The sequence below is a fragment of the Typopeltis vanoorti genome, chromosome 2 (genome assembly GCF_054136105.1).
Source record: "Typopeltis vanoorti isolate ZY-2024b chromosome 2, IOZ_Tvanoo_1.0, whole genome shotgun sequence".
Lineage (NCBI taxonomy): Eukaryota > Metazoa > Arthropoda > Arachnida > Uropygi > Thelyphonidae > Typopeltis > Typopeltis vanoorti.
In genome coordinates this window covers 138,294,078-138,312,266 of record NC_143550.1, presented here as the reverse complement: position 1 = coordinate 138,312,266, position 18,189 = coordinate 138,294,078, and the positions used below count along the sequence as shown (strand labels likewise).

The 18,189-nt window shown below is 35.1% G+C and overlaps 1 protein-coding gene across 1 annotated transcript in view; it reads right to left on the bottom strand.

Moving 5' to 3' along the window:
• Mp (collagen XV/XVIII-type protein multiplexin) overlaps positions 1–18,189 on the bottom strand; it is a 339,834-nt gene that overhangs the window by 25,747 nt on the left and 295,898 nt on the right. Inside the window, exons 21-23 of the mRNA XM_090402408.1 lie at positions 13,439–13,551; positions 6,358–6,486; positions 3,640–3,678 (exon numbers count right to left, since the gene is read on the bottom strand). Coding sequence (XP_090258534.1) covers positions 3,640–3,678; positions 6,358–6,486; positions 13,439–13,551 — 281 coding nt within the window. The remainder of the gene's footprint in view (positions 1–3,639; positions 3,679–6,357; positions 6,487–13,438; positions 13,552–18,189) is intronic.

The following is an 18,189-nucleotide window of genomic DNA, read 5'->3' as shown; positions in this document are numbered from 1 at the left end:
ATCTGTGGAATACTCCCTATGAGATAGGTTGAAGGTTTGTGGGTTACAAAGTTTAGTTGATAGGTGGAAAAGAGGAGACATGATAGAAACTTTTAAGATATTAAAGGGATTTTATAAAATTGATGCAAGTGAAAATTTTCAATATATGACAAATAGTCAGAACTAAGGGCCATCCGTGGAAGTTGTGTAAGAGTGTGTTTAGTAGGGGTGTGCAGACCAGATTTTTTGCATGGAGAGTGGTGAGCGAGTGGAATGGATTGCCAGAATTCGTTGCGAGTTCCCTGATGGTGAATGGATTCAAGGAGAGGTATGATAGGATTTGTGTGTATGATGATTGATTTGGGTCTCCTGCAATGAGTCTTCGGACTCCATGGAAATGCTGTAAAATAATAATAATAATATTTTCTATCACTGTGCTCTGAGTGCTTGTTTCATTTAGCATTCTTTCAAAGTAATTACTCCAGACATCTAGAATATCTTTATCTTCAGTTTTCATGTCAACTTTATTATCTCTGAGTCCTTTTACAATACTCTTTCCTCCTCCAGAATATTTTGCCACCTTCATGATATTTATTTTCTATGTTCTTACCAAAATCTTTTGTTTAGCTATTTTTACATATTGCTTCACATTTTTCTCTGTATTCTTTCAGAGCATATGCCGATTTTGCCTGCCAAGAACTTTTGATTATGCTTTCTTCTTTTTCCATGGCCATCCCCTTCTTTAACTTCTTGAGTCCATAACAGAGTCCTGAGTATAATTGTAAACTTAATATTTTACTCAGCAGAGACCTACTTCTAGCATAATCAGCAGAGATCCAATTAAATAAATTACTGGACCACATTCTTGGGATACATCCACTACTATTAAATTTATAATTAATTTATACTTATAGTTATCTTGGTGTTTAGTAAATTTATAATTTACCAAATTTATAACATGTATAAAATCATCATCATAAATTTCCTGATGTATACCCTCAAGGGTATATATCAGGAAATTTATACCCTTGTATACCCTCAAGGGTATACAAGGGTATTGACAGAACTACATGATGAAGTTTACATTATTATTAATCTCCTGTCAACAATTTTCCTCCAAATAAATCTATTACTTGTGAGCACTCCAATATTGTCATATCTAACATTTCATGCTTCTAAGGCACTTCTGACTGAACCAATCCACCTAGACCTTGGTCTTCCTCTGGGTCTCTTTCCTGCCATCTTGACATCAAACACATATTTTCCTAACCTTTCTTCACCCATTCTATTTAAGGGGTCAATACCATCTTAGGTTAGCTCTGCTGGTACATTCTTGAATGCTAATAATGTCAAGTTCCTTTCTAATATCTTCATTTTTAATATGAGTGTGCCATTAATGCCATCGGTTCACTCCCCCTAATTTTTCTCAGAACCCTCGTATCTGTGGTCTCTAGTCTTTGATCAAGTGATTTATTTCTAACCCAACTCTCAGATCCATAACTTAAAACTAGTTTGAGCACTGCCTTGTATACTGCTGGTTTGGTGTTTTGGCTAATTTCTTTCTTATTCTATATAAATGTATTCAGCTGGCTACCCCCCCCCCCCATACTAGCTTTGCTTATTCTATTTGTGAAAATAACTATAAGTGAAAATCTGACCCTGACAACCTCTATATGACCTAAATCCAGTTTGTTCTTCACCAAGCTTTCCTTCCACAATTTTTCTTAGCCGTTTCTCAAGTATACTTGCATAAATCTTACCAGGAACACTTAGTAGGGAAATACTTTATAATTCTCACATTCAGTTTTATTCCCTTTTTTATAGTTGGTTACTGTGAGCTCTATTCCAATCATTGAGAATTCAACCTTCTGAACAGGCCCCTCTGAATTATGCAGTGTAGCCATTGTAAAACTTTTATGCCTCCATATTTTAGCATTTCTGGTCAAATATCATCTACTCCAGCTACCTTTCCACATTTGTGACAGCTTTTTCTACTTCAAGTACAGATATGTATTCCAGATAGCATTCCTGTTGAGTGTTTTTAACCACCATGCTGTCACTGCTTGTTTCATTTAGCAATCTTTCAAAGTAATTATTCCATATATCAAGAATATCTTTATCCTCAGTTTTCAAGTCCCCTTTATTATATTTAATTCCTTTTACAGAGTTTTTTCAATAGCCTCCAGAATATTTTGCCATTTTCCTGATAGTTATTTTCCATACTCTTACTGAAGTCTTCCCAAGACTTTTGTTTAACTACTTTTACACATAGCTGTCTTATATTTTTCTCTGTGTTCTTTTAGGGCATCTGCTGACGTATTTGTTAAGAACTTTTGGTATGCTTTCTTCTTTGCCAGGACTGTTTCTTTAACTTCTTGTGTCCATCATGAGGTTCTTATTTTTCTATCCTTGCAGACAACTTCACCACATACATCCCTACCTTAATCAATGAATGTTTTTTTCAGAGTTTGCCACTGAGATTCCAAGGTTTGGTTCTTGTTTTCAATATGTTTAATTTTTTCTTCAATAATGTTGTTGAGTCTATAATTTACTTGTAAAAGCTGCTCAACTTTAATTCTTTTTTAAAACTTTCTTACATACTGTTCTTTTCAATGTGATATCCATTTTTATCCTGCCTAGTACTAAGTATGGTCACTTCCAATTTGAAATCCTCTGTACAGTATTCTGAACCAGCATGATCACTATCAACAATGACTTAGTCAATGAGGCTTTTCCTATTTTTTGTCTTCTCTCCATATGAACTTGTGTGCATCTTTATGTTGAAACATGGTGTTAGTAATGACTAGTCTGTGTCCTGAGCAGAAGTCCAGTAAATACTTACCATTTATCCTTTCCTCCCAATTTTCCCAAAATGTTCCTATATGCCTGGTGGGATTCATTTCCTACTTTGCTATTCAGATCTCCAACAAGGACCACTTTTTCCATTTTCTTCATGTCAACTGCCTGTTCTAATGATGTAGAAAAAATTTATAATAATAATAAACAATAAATAAATAAATACCAAAAAATCCTTATTCCACTTATTGTACTAATGTAGTAAGTTGGTAACCTTTTGTTAGCAGAGTCACATAAAAAATAATGAAATAAAATAAATTAGTGAGCAATTAGAACATTATATATATAAATTTAGGCAAATTCATAAATTTTAATAATGTACAATTTAAATTATAATTTATACTTATAACTGTCCTGAAAATAAAAGAAAAATATCAATGTACACTAAGGTGTCATCATGTTCATACTATTGTTTGTTTTTTGAAATGCAAAATATAGTTTACTGTCACTATTATAAGGACCACTGGAATAGTCTATTATGTTGAATAGTTTACTACAGTGAATTTCCTTTAGAACAGCATCAAACCTATGAAATTTGACTTTGGTCAGAACACTCAGTGGTTTGTTATATTTAGTGAATATGTTATAGTGGTATTTACTACATGCTTCTTTAAAGGATCCTATCCTGGATATTTCCTGTCTCTAAATTAAATGATTTCACATTACTTGCACAGATGGTGAGCAAGAGAATGAAAAATCTTTTTTATCAAAGAAAAAGCTTGTTTAATAAAATATGCTAAAATGCTTAAGTTTTAGATATATTTAGAAAAGAAAATTTTTAAAATTATATGAAACTGAACTTACTGTTGTAGTAATTGTTGGTTGTGCTACAAGAGATCCAAGCTATAAAATAAGTAAACATATAGATAAGTATGTCATTTTACTGTATCACAAAATTCTATAATCATTATCTGGTTATGATAATGATTATATAATATTTCTTATTTCTCTTAACAAATTACATAATCAAGTTATGTAATTTGTTACAAGAAAACTAATTATGCTAATCAATAAAGCATTTAAATGGATATTTAAAAATGTTTCTCATGACAAAGATCTCACTTTACTTCCCCTTGCTGTTGGTAATACCCAAATCTCTAGGATTATGACCAGATTTCTCTTCTTAGGAACTCTTAGACTTTGACTCAAACATGACACCTGCTGCTTAATCTGCTAAAAAAGCTTGGTATCCTTTATTGCTGAATTCAGTATTTCTCCCTTGTACAACTGCTATTGCTATATAACTTCAATTACACTCAGTCGAATACTATTCTTAGATTTGGGATGTATATCAGAAGTTCTTGTTACACTACCAAATACTTAATATTAACCAGAAGAGGACAATCCCCTTTTATAGTACTCTTTATGGGCTAGTGTTCTGTTTCAGCCTTGCCTTTTCTATTATTTTCATAGACACTATCATTATTTCCTGTTTCCTGTAAGGATGTAAAACACATGACCAATTAACATCCATTCATCATTTAGCTTCAGACTTATCAAATCATTCAATTCTCTTTTTCATTCTGTCTAACCTTTGTTCTTTTGAAGAGAAAGCTCTTTAAGAAACACATAACCATGAACAGGTTGATTCTTTCTCAGTCACTTGCCCACATACGACAATATGTTGTATGTGGGCAAGTGCTATAGGTTTTATAATCTTTTATGTGTGGAGTTGATATTAAAAAAACATTATAATAAGACATACAGACAAATCGGCCCTTTAGAACGCACGCAATTTACAGACAAAAATACTAGCTGTGGTGGTGGTGGGTAGTAGATGGTGTTGATGTAGGTGATTAGTAGTAGGGGTTCGGTGTAGTGGTGGATACGGAGTGTTGTATAGTAGGTATCCTCCCGTGATGAGTCTTCGGACTCCTTGGAGGTGTCATGAATAATAATAATAATAATAATAATTTTGCAAACAACAAATTGTCCATGAGATTTTACATGGACAATTTCTGAGTCTTATGATAACTAGTTCCTAGATCTATCTACACTGCATTAATATAGACTTCAGTTTCATTCTTTGCTAACCAAGCTATATTTGAAGATGTAATAATCTTATTTTGTTTTCTCTGATATCAATTTATATCACTCATCACACACAAAAAACTTACTGGAATTTTTCATATTATTGGTTTCATTTAAAATTCTTGGGCCATTTATTATTTTTAAAATTAATTTAATGTATTTCATTATTTAGAAAATGGGTGACATTGTCAACATGCCACTTTATGCAACTAAATAATGCATAAGCTGAGTTTCACTCTCAGTCTCTAGTCACTAATCACCAGTGCTATTTCACATTACTGAAGGAGCACTTTGCACATACACAACTCTCCATAATTTCAAAAATATGTTAGTGTGTTATTTAAAATATATAAAAAATATGTTATTTAGGCTAATGCATTAGGACAAACTACTGTGATGTCAATTTTCACTAGATTCCAAAAGTTGCAATTTATATGAAATATTGCTACTATGCACTATTTCATGCCTGTGGAAGGAACCACTTCAACACTTAACACATGTGACAACAGTTCTGTAGCAGCTGTTGTCATATGTGTTGAGTATTGAAGTGGTTTCCTTTTATATAAAAGGAACTTTTATAAAAAAAAGAAAAAGAAAAAATATAAATGTTATCAGTATTTGTAGGAAAATATATACTGACATCCTTATAAATGCTTTGTTACTTACTTCCTGGCATATGCAAAGTAACAGAATTTTTTTATTCTGATTATGAATAATTCTGTTCTTCATTTTTTGTTCACAGCATTGGCCCTTGGTTTTCATAGTGATGAGGCTATATTCGAAAGGGTCCAGAGAAGACTGACTGGATATGAAGACAGATTGAAGGAATGTAGTTTGCAAAGCCTTGTGAACAAAAGGAAGAGGGGGGGGGGATATGATTAAGAATTTAAATTGGTAAAGGGTTGTCACCAGGTTAATGTGAAAGAAACAGAGAATGGTAGAAAGGCAGAACAAGGATACACCCCCTGGAAGCTGTATAAGGAGGGTGTGAGCAGGGGCATAAGGAGCAAGTTCTTTGCATGGAGAGTGGTTGGTGAGTGGCATGCATCGCCTGACATTTTGGTGAATGCAGATGAATGGTTTTGATGGCTTTGTGTGTAACAGTGTGTACCTCCCACGATGAGGTTTTTGATCCATGGAAGTCTGGTGTTAATAATAATAATTTTTGCTAGTTCTAGTTCCACCTTTTGATAGTTTTTTATCCCCTTTTTCTTTTACTTTTTTCCCCCATTCTAGCATTTGATTATTTCAATCTTTCAACCTAGATTAGTTTGGAAGTGGTCAGACGTCATATACTCAATGTAGTTGTAAAACACATCACCAATATTCCCATGCCTGTGGAAGTAAATGTTTTACTAACATGTGCAGATGTCATATAGCCCATGTAGCACCCTTTCACATAGACAGCTGTGAAAATTATAAAAAAATTAAGTAAAAAAATCTAAACATGATCAAGTACCAATAACTTATTATATAACAGATAATACTTACTGCTACATATTGCCAACCACCACTGACTCTCACTAGCAAGGCTTCTTCATCCATGACAAATGCTAGGGTTCCTAAGGGACTTATATCAGACATACGAAGAAGTGTATCCATATTTTTGAAGGTTACAGCCTAAAAATTAAAACAAACATGTACATAATGTTTATATAAATTTATGTACAGTGTACACAGATTTTTCAAACTTGTGAAATTACTATGTTAAAGAATACTTTTTCTTGTCAGTGTGATAAATTTTTGATATCCCAAAATCTGTTTCCCTTTATGATCTGCATTACAAAAAATACATTATCCCCCCCCCCCAACACCTATTCAGCATTAACTTTTAAATGAGAATAGACCAAGTTATGTGCTATTTAACTGTAATAGCTTGAATTTGAATACCATTACAGACATTATTATTAGTTTTACTAATATTAAATCTGCATGGAGTGAAAAGACTCGTTACAGAAAGACACTCACTGTTATGCAAAAAATCATTGAACCATGCCAAAAACTTTCACTGACTAAACTTTCAGGCAATGCATTTTGCCAGCCAACCATTCTTCCACTAAAAGAGCTTGTTTCTCACTCCCATGCATTTTTTATTATTTAGTATTCAAAATTTCTATTATTGTTCTTCAGATCATGTGATTTTGTTTTGTGATATGTAAAACGAAATATCTGTGATTAATGAATGTTAATTTTTTATTGTGGCATGCATGATTTTTGTTTTAAAAAATAGCAGCAGTACTTTCTACAACATTTGGCAGAGGTTTTTTAAGGAGAGAGTATGTTTTAACAATTTACTTAGATGTTACAACAGTGATAGATGTGTTGGATAAGGGAATGCATTTAGTGTTTAGTATGATTTCTGAGTATCTCCTTTTAGTTGGTAGATGTTGCTTTTGCAGGAGGCCAAGCCCTCTATAAACAATGATACTTATTTTGCCTTGAAAACATTCACCATTGCAGCATTTGCTATCAATGCTGGAATGCATTCTGCTAATTTTTCCACTACCTATTATGCAATATTTTCTTTATATCTATCTGAAAGGCTTCTCTCACCAATTTACATATCTCAATTACATCATCTTCTCTTATCTGTAAAGTTCTGTAGATCACTTTTCCAGTATTTGTTCTTGTACTAAACATTCCAGAGACAGGTCTTAGTCAGTCACCTCTGCACTCTCTCTGATGTTTCCTTATTATCCAGATATCCAACAGGTGACCAGATTTGTATACAGAAATCCAGATACAGATCTTGCTTGATCATTACTTTATACAGTAAATTTATCATCCACTTATCTATGCTTGTCAATGACTTTCACATTATAACAACAATTATCTGGATAACCTTTACAACTTTTGACATGTGTCCTCTGAACTCCAGCTTCCTATCCACTAACACTTCAAGATTTCTTGCCTACTCTTCTTTTTGGAGTAAAGCCATACACTGTGCAACAATGATTGTTATTATATGGATGTTTCCATGGAGTCAAAAGACTCACTGAAAGAGAGTCTTCTGATCCTATACTAATCCTTAAACTCATTCGCTGTCAGGGCATTCAACTAATTCTGGCAATCCATTCCACTTATTCACCACTCATCAAGCAAAAATCTAGTCTGCATGTCCTTACTTACCACATTCTACAAAACTTCCAGGGATGACTCCCAGTTCTCTCTCTCTCTCTCTCTATTTGTCATGTATTCAAAAATTCCTTTATGTCAAGCTTATAGAACCTCTTTAATAACTTATAAGTTTCTATCATATCCCGTCTCCTATGCCTGTTAGCTAATCTGCAACTCACACACACCCTCAATCTATCCTCACAGGGAACATTCTACAGACCTGTCACCAACTTGGTATTCATTTCCGAATCATCTCCACCACCTCCTCCTGATCCCAAAGAAAGCCAGATGATCAAATCTGTGCACAGCATTCAAGATATGGCCAAATCATAGCCTTATAAAAAGAGGTAATAACCTCTCTATTTTTACTTGTTGGTGTGTTTTTCAACATCCAAGTAATCCTTTGAGTTATTTTATCAACTTCTGCAATATATCCTCTGGAGTTCAACTTTCTGTCCACCATTATACCCCCCCCCCCAAAAAAAAAGAAGTTTCTAGTCTCATCAATCAGTGTGATATACAGTAAGTAACCTTCTCATGGTGCATAACCTTACATTTTGCGACAGTAAATTGATAACCATTATACTTTGTTCACAATGCTATAGGGCTGATAAGTGAATGAGTAGGAAATATATGAGAAATTAAGTAAACGATGTTAATCAGGCAGTAGGATTTGACAGTATATCACCACGTGTCTTGAGGGAATGCCCTATAGAATTAATGGTACCTTTAGCGCAGCTATTTAACATGAGTCTTGCAATAGGGCAAGTCCCAAAGCAATGGAAATGGGAAAAATTATTTCACATCACAAAGGGATCGTTATGACTAAGGCTAAGGATTATAGACCAATCTGTGTGTCTGAGGTTGTTAAGGTATTATAAAAGTTGGTGAGGACTAGGATTCAGAAGTGAGTTGATAATAGCAGTATTCTTTATGATGGTCACTATGGGTTTGTTAGAGGGAGGTCATGTTTCAGCAATCTGCTTATGTATTACAACAAGGTGACAAACTCACTTGATAAAGGAGATGCATATGTGGTGGTGTAATTGGATTTTTCAAAACTTTTGATAAACAGCTACATTTACAAGCTGTTTAGTTGAACTGAAACAGATGAGATTAGATAACAGACTAGTAAGTTGGATAACTGATTGGTTATCCAACTTAGATAAGATTGGTTATCCAACTTAAATTAGATAACAGGTATCAGCAAGTTGCATATGGAGAAGTGGTAACCCAGGAAGGCCATTAGTGGGGTGCCCCAGAGATCTGTTTTGGAATCATTATTGTTTAACTTGTATGTTAATGACATTGGGATTGGCTTAACTAGGGATGTGCAGCTGTTTGCTGATGATGCAAAGTTGGGAAGGGCTATGAGAAGTAGAGTAGAACTTTGTGGCCTTGTAGGAGGATCTGAATAGACTATGTGATTGGGCAAATGATTTGAGATATCAGTTTAATATTGCAAAGTGCAAGGTCTTGAAATTTGATAGGCAAGGTTGCAATTAATGGAAAATTTTGAAGAATGTAGAGGAGATGAGAGATCTGGGAGTGATGGTGAACAGAGACTTGAAATTTAGGGGTCACGTTGTTAAATTGTAAGAACATTCCAACAAATTATGGCAATAATAAGGACATTGACATGTAGAGAGAAAAAGGTTATGGTTCCCCTATATAAGGTTTTGATCAGACTGTACACATACAGACTACTTTGCAGAGATTTGGTTGCCAGGTTTTCAGAGAAGATGAGGATGTATTGGAGAAGATCCAGAGAAGATATACTAAGATAGTGTCAAGTCTATGGAATGTCAAATATGAGGAGAGAATGCAACTTACAGAGCCTTGTGAATAGAAGAAGAGGAAGTATGATTGAGACATAAGTTGGTGAGGGGTTGTTACCAGATTAATGTGGAGAAGATATTTCATAATGTGGAGAAGATATTTCATAGAGTAGACAGTAGCAAGGGTAGAACTAGAGACCATCCATGGAAACTGTATAGCTGTATAGGGAGTGTGTGAGCAGGGGGGGGAAGAGGTGAGAAGCAGGTTTTTGTGTGGAGAAGGAATGATAAGTGGAATGTATTGCCTGAAAGCATGGCGAGTATGGAAACTGTAAATGTGTTCAAGGCACAGTTCGATGATCTTTTGGCATGAGAGAGAGAGAGAGAGAGAGAGTATAGACTTCCCATGATGAATCCTTTGACTCCATGGAGGTGAGATAATAATGATAAGTAATTATGCATTTATTTTTGAATTAAGTGAAAGATATTGGCTTTTAGAACTGAACTTAACTAACAGATATAAAGGGTAATTCCAACTCCCTGTCCTAAACTTTAATGCCATCTTCTATACCTCAAAACTAATGAACAGGTCACAATAAACATGGGTCTTGCATTTCTGAGACACAGTCCTCCTTTGTAGTTAAAATACAAACATTATAACCTAGTAGAGTACACCAATGGCTTCAAATGGGTAACCTGATGTAAATTCTATGGATTTTTATTTGTGGATCATCAAAAATTCTCCACTGCAGATGTGTAAACAACTCAAATCACACGTACATGAACCAATTACATTGGTCCACCTTACCAATCCAGAAACTTTTGATCACATTACCCTTGGGCCTCATAACTGAACTGTGACAGAACTCCATCATGCATGAACCATGTTTCTCTTCTAGGCCAAGAAGACATCAATAAGCACATCATGGAAGATGTTTTCTTCCAAGTTTTGCAAGTTATGGTATAAAAGTCCAGTATGCCTGTTTGGAAAAATATATGGCCCTATTAATCTGTTTCCAAAAAAATACCTGCCCATGAATGTTCCCTCTAAGCTGGCACATATGTGCATACATACTAATAAAAAATAAATAAAAAAAAAAAAAAGGGAACACACAGTAACTGCAAACACAAAATTTTTGTTTTCAGAATTTCTAATTTCTAACTTTAACTTGTGCAAATGATGGATTTTTGTTGCTATTCAGATTTGAGCAAATTAGTTTATTGCTTACAGTTTTACAGGTTATAGATAGAAAAAAAAGAAGGTAACATTAGTGTGAAAAATATTACATTAGCAGTTTTAGTGTGTTAAACTCTCAAAATGTCACTATCAAAATTAAATTGGAAAAGAACTGCAAATGCATTTAAATTTGAGTGACTTGATAAATGTGACATAATTTATTTATAAATTGCATTAAGCAGCTGAAGGAGTGAGTATTTAGTGTTTTTTTATGTTGAGCCCATACACGAGAGGTTGGTTGATCAACCTATAGTATGTATGTTAGTACTGTATATGGGTAGTGGGTTGAGAAAGGAGAAACTTGTTTACATTTGTTTTAAAAGCCCGTATATTGTATTGCTTGGGAAATATATCAGAAGGAAGACTGTTCCACAGTCCAGCAGTACCAAGGATGAAAAAGGAGAAAAAGAAACTTGTTCTGTGGATTTCAAGGTGTACTGTGAAAGGGTGTTGGGCAGCAGCTGTACATGTTCCAATGGGCTTAGTACTGAGTGGGGGAATTATTGATGCTATTTCAGATGAACATTTGCCATGGCAATATTTATAGAATACACAAGTTGCAGAGACCAAACATCTGTGTGAAAGTTGGGGGGAATGAGTTGGTAAGAGATGGGTCATTTATCAATCTAAGCAAATAATGGGAGTTTGCTTAGCAAGCCTTTGTGCCTGAACTGGTCAAAAGCTTTGGAGCCATCAAGTGCAACTACTTGAGATTCACTATATTTCTCCATGGCATTTGTTCAGAGATGGGTGATATATGACAGTAGATTTCCTATTGACCAGCAGCAACAGAATCCATACTGGTGGTTGCTTAACAGCTGGGTGCCTTCAAGATAGTGTAGGAGTTGTTGGTGATAGATAAGCACTGAGGTCAGTGAGATAGGGCAGTAGCTAGATGGCAGTGATTTGTCACCCTTCTTGGGAATGGGTTGAATATAGGCCAATTTACAGGCTGTGCGATAGATACTAGTGGAGTATGAGAGTGTTTGTACATGCAGCATAGGGTAGGAGCCAGTTATGGTGCACAAACCTTCAGGACAATTGGGGGAATGCCAATGAGTCCAGGAAACTTTTTTTGTGTGTCTAATTTAGACAATAGGTTTCTGATCTCTTTCTGGCAAAAGGATATAGGGGGCATTGTATGTTGGGCAGCTGGAATGGTTGGAGGGACACTTACCATTGTCAGTTATGTGTGTATTGGAGGCAAAGTGTGAAGCCAGAAGATTGGCTTTTTCTGTGGGTGATGATGCAATAGAGCCATCTGGGTATGATGAGGGTAGGAATAGTGTTGGGCAAAAGTTAAGACCAACTGCTTTGGCAAGAGACTAAAAGGCAAGACTGCAAGTTTCCTACTTTTTGACCATTCAAATTCTGTTTTGGAAGCATGGACAATCTTCTTACATCTATTTTGGGCTTGGGTATAAGCACTGAAGGAGGATGGCAACATAAGAGATCTTTTGAAAAAGATGCTATCAATAATTTTAGGCACATTAGATTAAGAGCTTGTGGTGATTTTCACTATTATAAGCACACAGGCTACTGCACACATTCAGTCTGAGAACTGGGAACTTGTGTGCAAAATGTTTTTCATACACACATGCAGCAGTAAAAATTAGAAGGAATATTGCTGCCTATAGCACACAAAGAGAGAGAGAGAGAGAGAGAGAGAAATCATTGATCCCCTCATACACTGTTGTAGAAACCGCTGACAAAAATGACAAGTACTTGTATGGAGAGTCCTACTTAGTTTTACTTTTGCATACATCTGCTAGAGAGACATCCTCTTTTATTGAAACTCTTGTGTGCTAGTGCATGGATTTCATTCCACCAGATATAGTGTTTTCCACAGTTTCTGCTATTTAACCTATCCTCATAATTCTTCATTTTCTCCTTCATTTGATTGTGCAGAAACTATGCATGCTGACAAAGGCTACGATGAAGATGAGTGGACATTCAAGAGCATGACATTCATCAACCAGAGAAAACCTCTTGATACAACTAATCTGCTTCAAGTGCATTTCTGTTGGTGCATCATCCACAATAAAAAGTGCATATCGGCTAATTCAGCAAACACGGACCATATTCCATTGCAAAACATCAATAAATGCCACTCACTTAGAGAAAACTGACCTCATTTCTAGGCAAGTCCTGCATGTGATTTTGGCTGTTTACCACCACAGTTTACTAATTTGTGCCTATCTGTTTTGCACATTACAGGCATTTGTGTTGCAACAACAAAGGGCTGTATCTTGGAAGTGTGAGATTTCCAGACTGATGTTTATAGGCACCTGTTTTGTTGGTTTTGAAGAATAGAATATACCTTTGAAGTTTATGACGGGGGTATGGAACACCCTGAATAACAAATAAATTTATAAGAAACAATGAATGAATAGTATTTAAAAGTAGGTATAAAAAATGCTAATTCTGATCTGTCACTTACACCAGGTACAACAGTTGGTCTTCTTATTTCTTCAGAAGTAGTTGCAGATCCAGGAGGTCCGGGTAGGCCAGGTGGGCCAGGCAGGCCTGGAGGCCCTGGAGTTAGTTGTAGACCTATATGAATATAGATAATATGTATATATAAAGAACTACAAACATATTTTAATTAAACTATATGTAGCCTGTCATTTTATGTGAATATACATTTATATACCACTCACATCACACGCACACAGATATGTGTATAGAACAAGGGATCAAATCATAATGTACTATAACCCTAGTGATGCTTTCAAGAGAATGAAAACTGTACATTGAGCACAAATAAATAACAAAAGTTACCTGTGGCCAGCATATTAATGATAATGATATGAAAATAGGATAAACCATCCAGCTGTGAGTACAATATTTCTTTTCCATGAGATCATGGCTTATTTATAAACCATTTTCATTCTGTTCTCCACACATTATTGTTTTAAGACATTTTCTTTTGACTTGAAAACTACATACTATAAAGTTAGTTTGATGCCCATTTTAAGTGACTTCTGTATATGCGGCTCGGGAACATTCTCTTTTGCAACTCATTTCTCCAAAGTGAACTGCTGCATATTAGTAATGCTGGGATCCAAGATAGTCATTATAATAGATTACCTATTATAGCAAATTCTAAGAGCCCCACTTTCTGAAGAATATATATATATGGTTCAAGATTATTCTCATGTAGTGTGGGACATACCATGCTTGCAACATGATTAGATAACTGCCTGATCAATACACCTTTCTTAAAATAGTATATGTCAGTTAAATAATCAGTTGAAATTGCTATCTATATCATAATATATAAAGTTAGTCAATCCTCAATGTAATGAGTGTTATTTATGCACCAAAAATCACTTACTATGACTAAATAATTTAGTTTTCCGAAACCTAATTTTTCTAGATGAGTGGTTAATCCTATCTCCAATCTGCATTTTTCTGTCAATTACATGTATTTTCTGGTTGATTTATCTGCTTTTGCATGGGAAGGGATGAAAGGGAATTAATTCCCAAGAGAAATAATTCTGCCAACTACACATATAAAACCCACTTTCAATTGAAAAGTCCTTAAAAAAAAATAATTCCTCATGTCTCAGACAGAATTCAAACTTGGCCCTTCCAATCAAAGGAAGGACCAAGTCTACTTGTTTGACAGAGATATTGTGTGCTCATCAAGGGAAAACAAAAAATGTTAAAATGTTTGGCATAATTCCTAAGCAGAGTAATGCAGTCAGAGGGTCATGTAAAGAATCTCAGGTGTAACAAGTAACTAATAACATTAATAACTTCAATCCAAAAATCCCTTTTTATTCATCCTTTCTTTATACTGGTGAGTAATGCCTAATTCTACAAATTTTCCATGTTGATTCTGCAGTAATCTTGATCAGGATGCTTTAGAAACTCATATAATCCAGATGTAACAATGGATAAAGAATACTTTATATCAGCATGCTCAACTGAAAAAGTTCCCCACCCCTTTGGAGCTGGCTCATTAAAACCTCTGCAAAGTTTTTTTTTTTTTCATAAATTTCTAAAAAAAAAAAAAAAATAATAATAATAAAAAGCTGGAATCTTCTTTCTTCTGAGAAATAAAAAAAAAAACAACAACATTAAAGAATGTGCAGGTTTATTGCAAAAGAATCCTTCTATTTGCTCTGTAGATGATGAATCCAAAATCACACTGTTGAGGTTTCAATAAGTAAATAATCACTCTCAATTGTTAATGGTAAGATTTTCTCTGATCTTCTCAAAACAGTACAAAACATACTGTCTTTTAAAATGTATTATTGCATATTATGTGAAGAGTTAATAAGTAAAATGGTTCTACTTGGATTTCAGTTACTTTGTGTCCACTGAATCTATACATCAGTTACTTTTCATATTCTTTAATCACTGGAATTATCCCCCCCCCCCAAATATCACTGGGGTAATCTTTTAATTACATAAAATATATTTTGCATATTTTTTCATTTCTCCTTTTTCTGTGCCTCTCTTATTATTTCAGCAATTTTTTTCCCCTAGATTTATTCTTATTCCATTATATTCATGAAATAAGAATAAATCTAGGGGAATACTTATTTAATGTTATTACTGTACTGGTTAAGTAAGTGAGCAATTCCAAAACTTACTTTGGTCAGCACTCACTGTACTAATTATTATTATTGCACCCTCCATGGAGTCAGCAGACTCATGGTGGGAGGTTCATTCAACTGACAACATATTTATTATTATTATTACATGACACCTTCAGGGAGTCGAAAGACTCATAGAGAGAGGGCACCTGCTCTACATCTCCGTCTCCACCACTCAATCTACCAACTACAACGAACCGCAACTACATCAATGGCATCTAAAGCCCACCAGTATTTATTATTATTATTATTATTATTATGTGACACCTCCAGAGGGTCCAAAGATTCATCGAGGGAGAGTCTGCCAACAGTATCGAACAATTTAACCCCTTCCAACTACTAACCACACTCAAACTTGCTTAACTTTTTGCATCAGCCATTAGTAGCAGAGGCTCTACCAATTGACCAACCTTTGCTGGCATCATACCAAATCTTAGAATCCTCAACACTCCTTGCATTAACAATGTATTCTGGTAATGCATTCCATTCACTGACAATTTTCTATGTAAAAAATCTACTCCTCACACCCCTCTTCACTACATTCTTATAACTTCCAGGGATAGTCTCTGGATTTTCCCCTTTCTCCTTCTACTCTTTTTATAATTTGACCTGGATTAATCTGATAAAATCCTCTCACTAACTTAATGTCTCTATCATATCACCTCTTTTCCTCCTATCCACCAAACTGCAATCCACAAATACCTCCCCCCCCCCCTCCCTCTCTCTCCATAGCTAGCATTCCAAAGTCCTGATATTGTCTTAATCACTCATCTCTGGACCCTCTCCAATGTTTCCAAATCACACTGAAAACCAGGTGACCAAGTGTGAGCACAACAGTCCAAGTGTGGTCTAACCAGTGCTTTATACAGTGGCACAACCACTTCCTTACCCCTACATGTTAGAGTACTTCTTATCATAGCAGCACTACAATGTGCAGTCTTTGCAACACTTGCAATATGTCCTATAAACACCAACTACACACTGTATTTAAACTGTATGTGAAATTGGCAACTCTCATCCATTCACCCAAGGACAGAATCTTTCCTTTATCACTCCCAGTAGTCTATGAAGTGTCCTGTTCGTGTCATTCAGCCTACTATGGACAGACAAGAAGGACTGTGAACATCTGCCTCAGTGAACATAAAAAATATATCCAGCAATATTGCTATGACAAGTCAGGTCTAGAGGACCATACTTTAGATATCCTTGCACACAGGATCAATTGAAAAAAAACAAAAGTGCTGCACAGAAGCATTTACAAGTCAGAGAGGTTGTTCCTGGAATCAACAGAAGCCTTGAAAACATACTCCAAACCTCAACAAGTGGCTGTATAAATTTGCCAAAGATTTGGGAAATGATCATCTTAAGAACAAATTAATACCTGCTTTCTCTCTCTGTTTTTTTTTTTCAACATAGATGGCACATAATTAGGACTTTAGTCTTTGTGTTGCACCTGACAATTGTTCAAACTAGGCCCATTGTTATACCGGATTGTGGTTGTCTCGCGTACTGTGACAAACTCTTTTTGTGCTCTGAAGATGCTGGAGAGAATATCAGCGAAATATCAGCAATAAGTTAATAAATAGTTATTTTCTTATCAGTTTGTGTTCTCATCTATACTGTTGAAATTAATCAACTTAACATTAGTAATGCTACTTATAATTCTCCCCAACTTTGAATCATCATCATCAGCAAACAACTGAAGATCCCCAGTCAGTCTACATGATATATTGTTTACAAACAAGTTAAACATCAGGGGCCCACCCTGGGGCATGCAACTAGTTACCATTCTTTTTTTGAGATACTGCTCCATCATACACAACTTTCTGATATCATTCAGAGAGCCAATCTCTAACCCATCTAACTAATATACTATCTATTCCCATCCTCTGCAGCTTGTACACCAACTTATCATGTTGTGATCTATCAAACATTTTTGCAAAGTCCAAGAATATCATTATATATGATTTTCCCTTATCAGACACACCTGTTACCTTATTATAACTGCAAGTAAACTGCTAAAACAAGGCCTATTCTTTACAAATCCATGCTAACCATCATAAAGGATGCTATGTCCATCAATCAACCCAATCCTGTATTCTATTCCTAACCAATCTTTCCAACACCTTAACTACAACTGCAGTTATACAGACTGGTCTATAATTGGAAACTTCTATCTTAGAACTATGTTTGTGGTTCGGTACTATTTTTGCCTTCTGTCCACTCCTTTGAAACTCTACCCACTGCAAGACTCATTAAATAACCAAGTCAAGGGCATAGCTAACTGTAGTGCACAATCCTTAAGAATACGTGGTGATATATTTTTTTCCTTTCCATGGTGATATATTATGATTTCCTTTCCCACAGCCTTATTAACATCTAACTCACCCAACACCTGATACACTTCTGATTCTTTCACTTCCAATTTTCCTAACACTTGCCCCCCTTCTATATATTGCACTGCATCATTTACACCAGTATGATATACATTGATAAAGTGCTTGTTCAATAATTCCACTATATCCAACTTGCAACTGTTATTCTGCTGCCATGACTATCCACCAGTATCAAGCTGCCATAATTA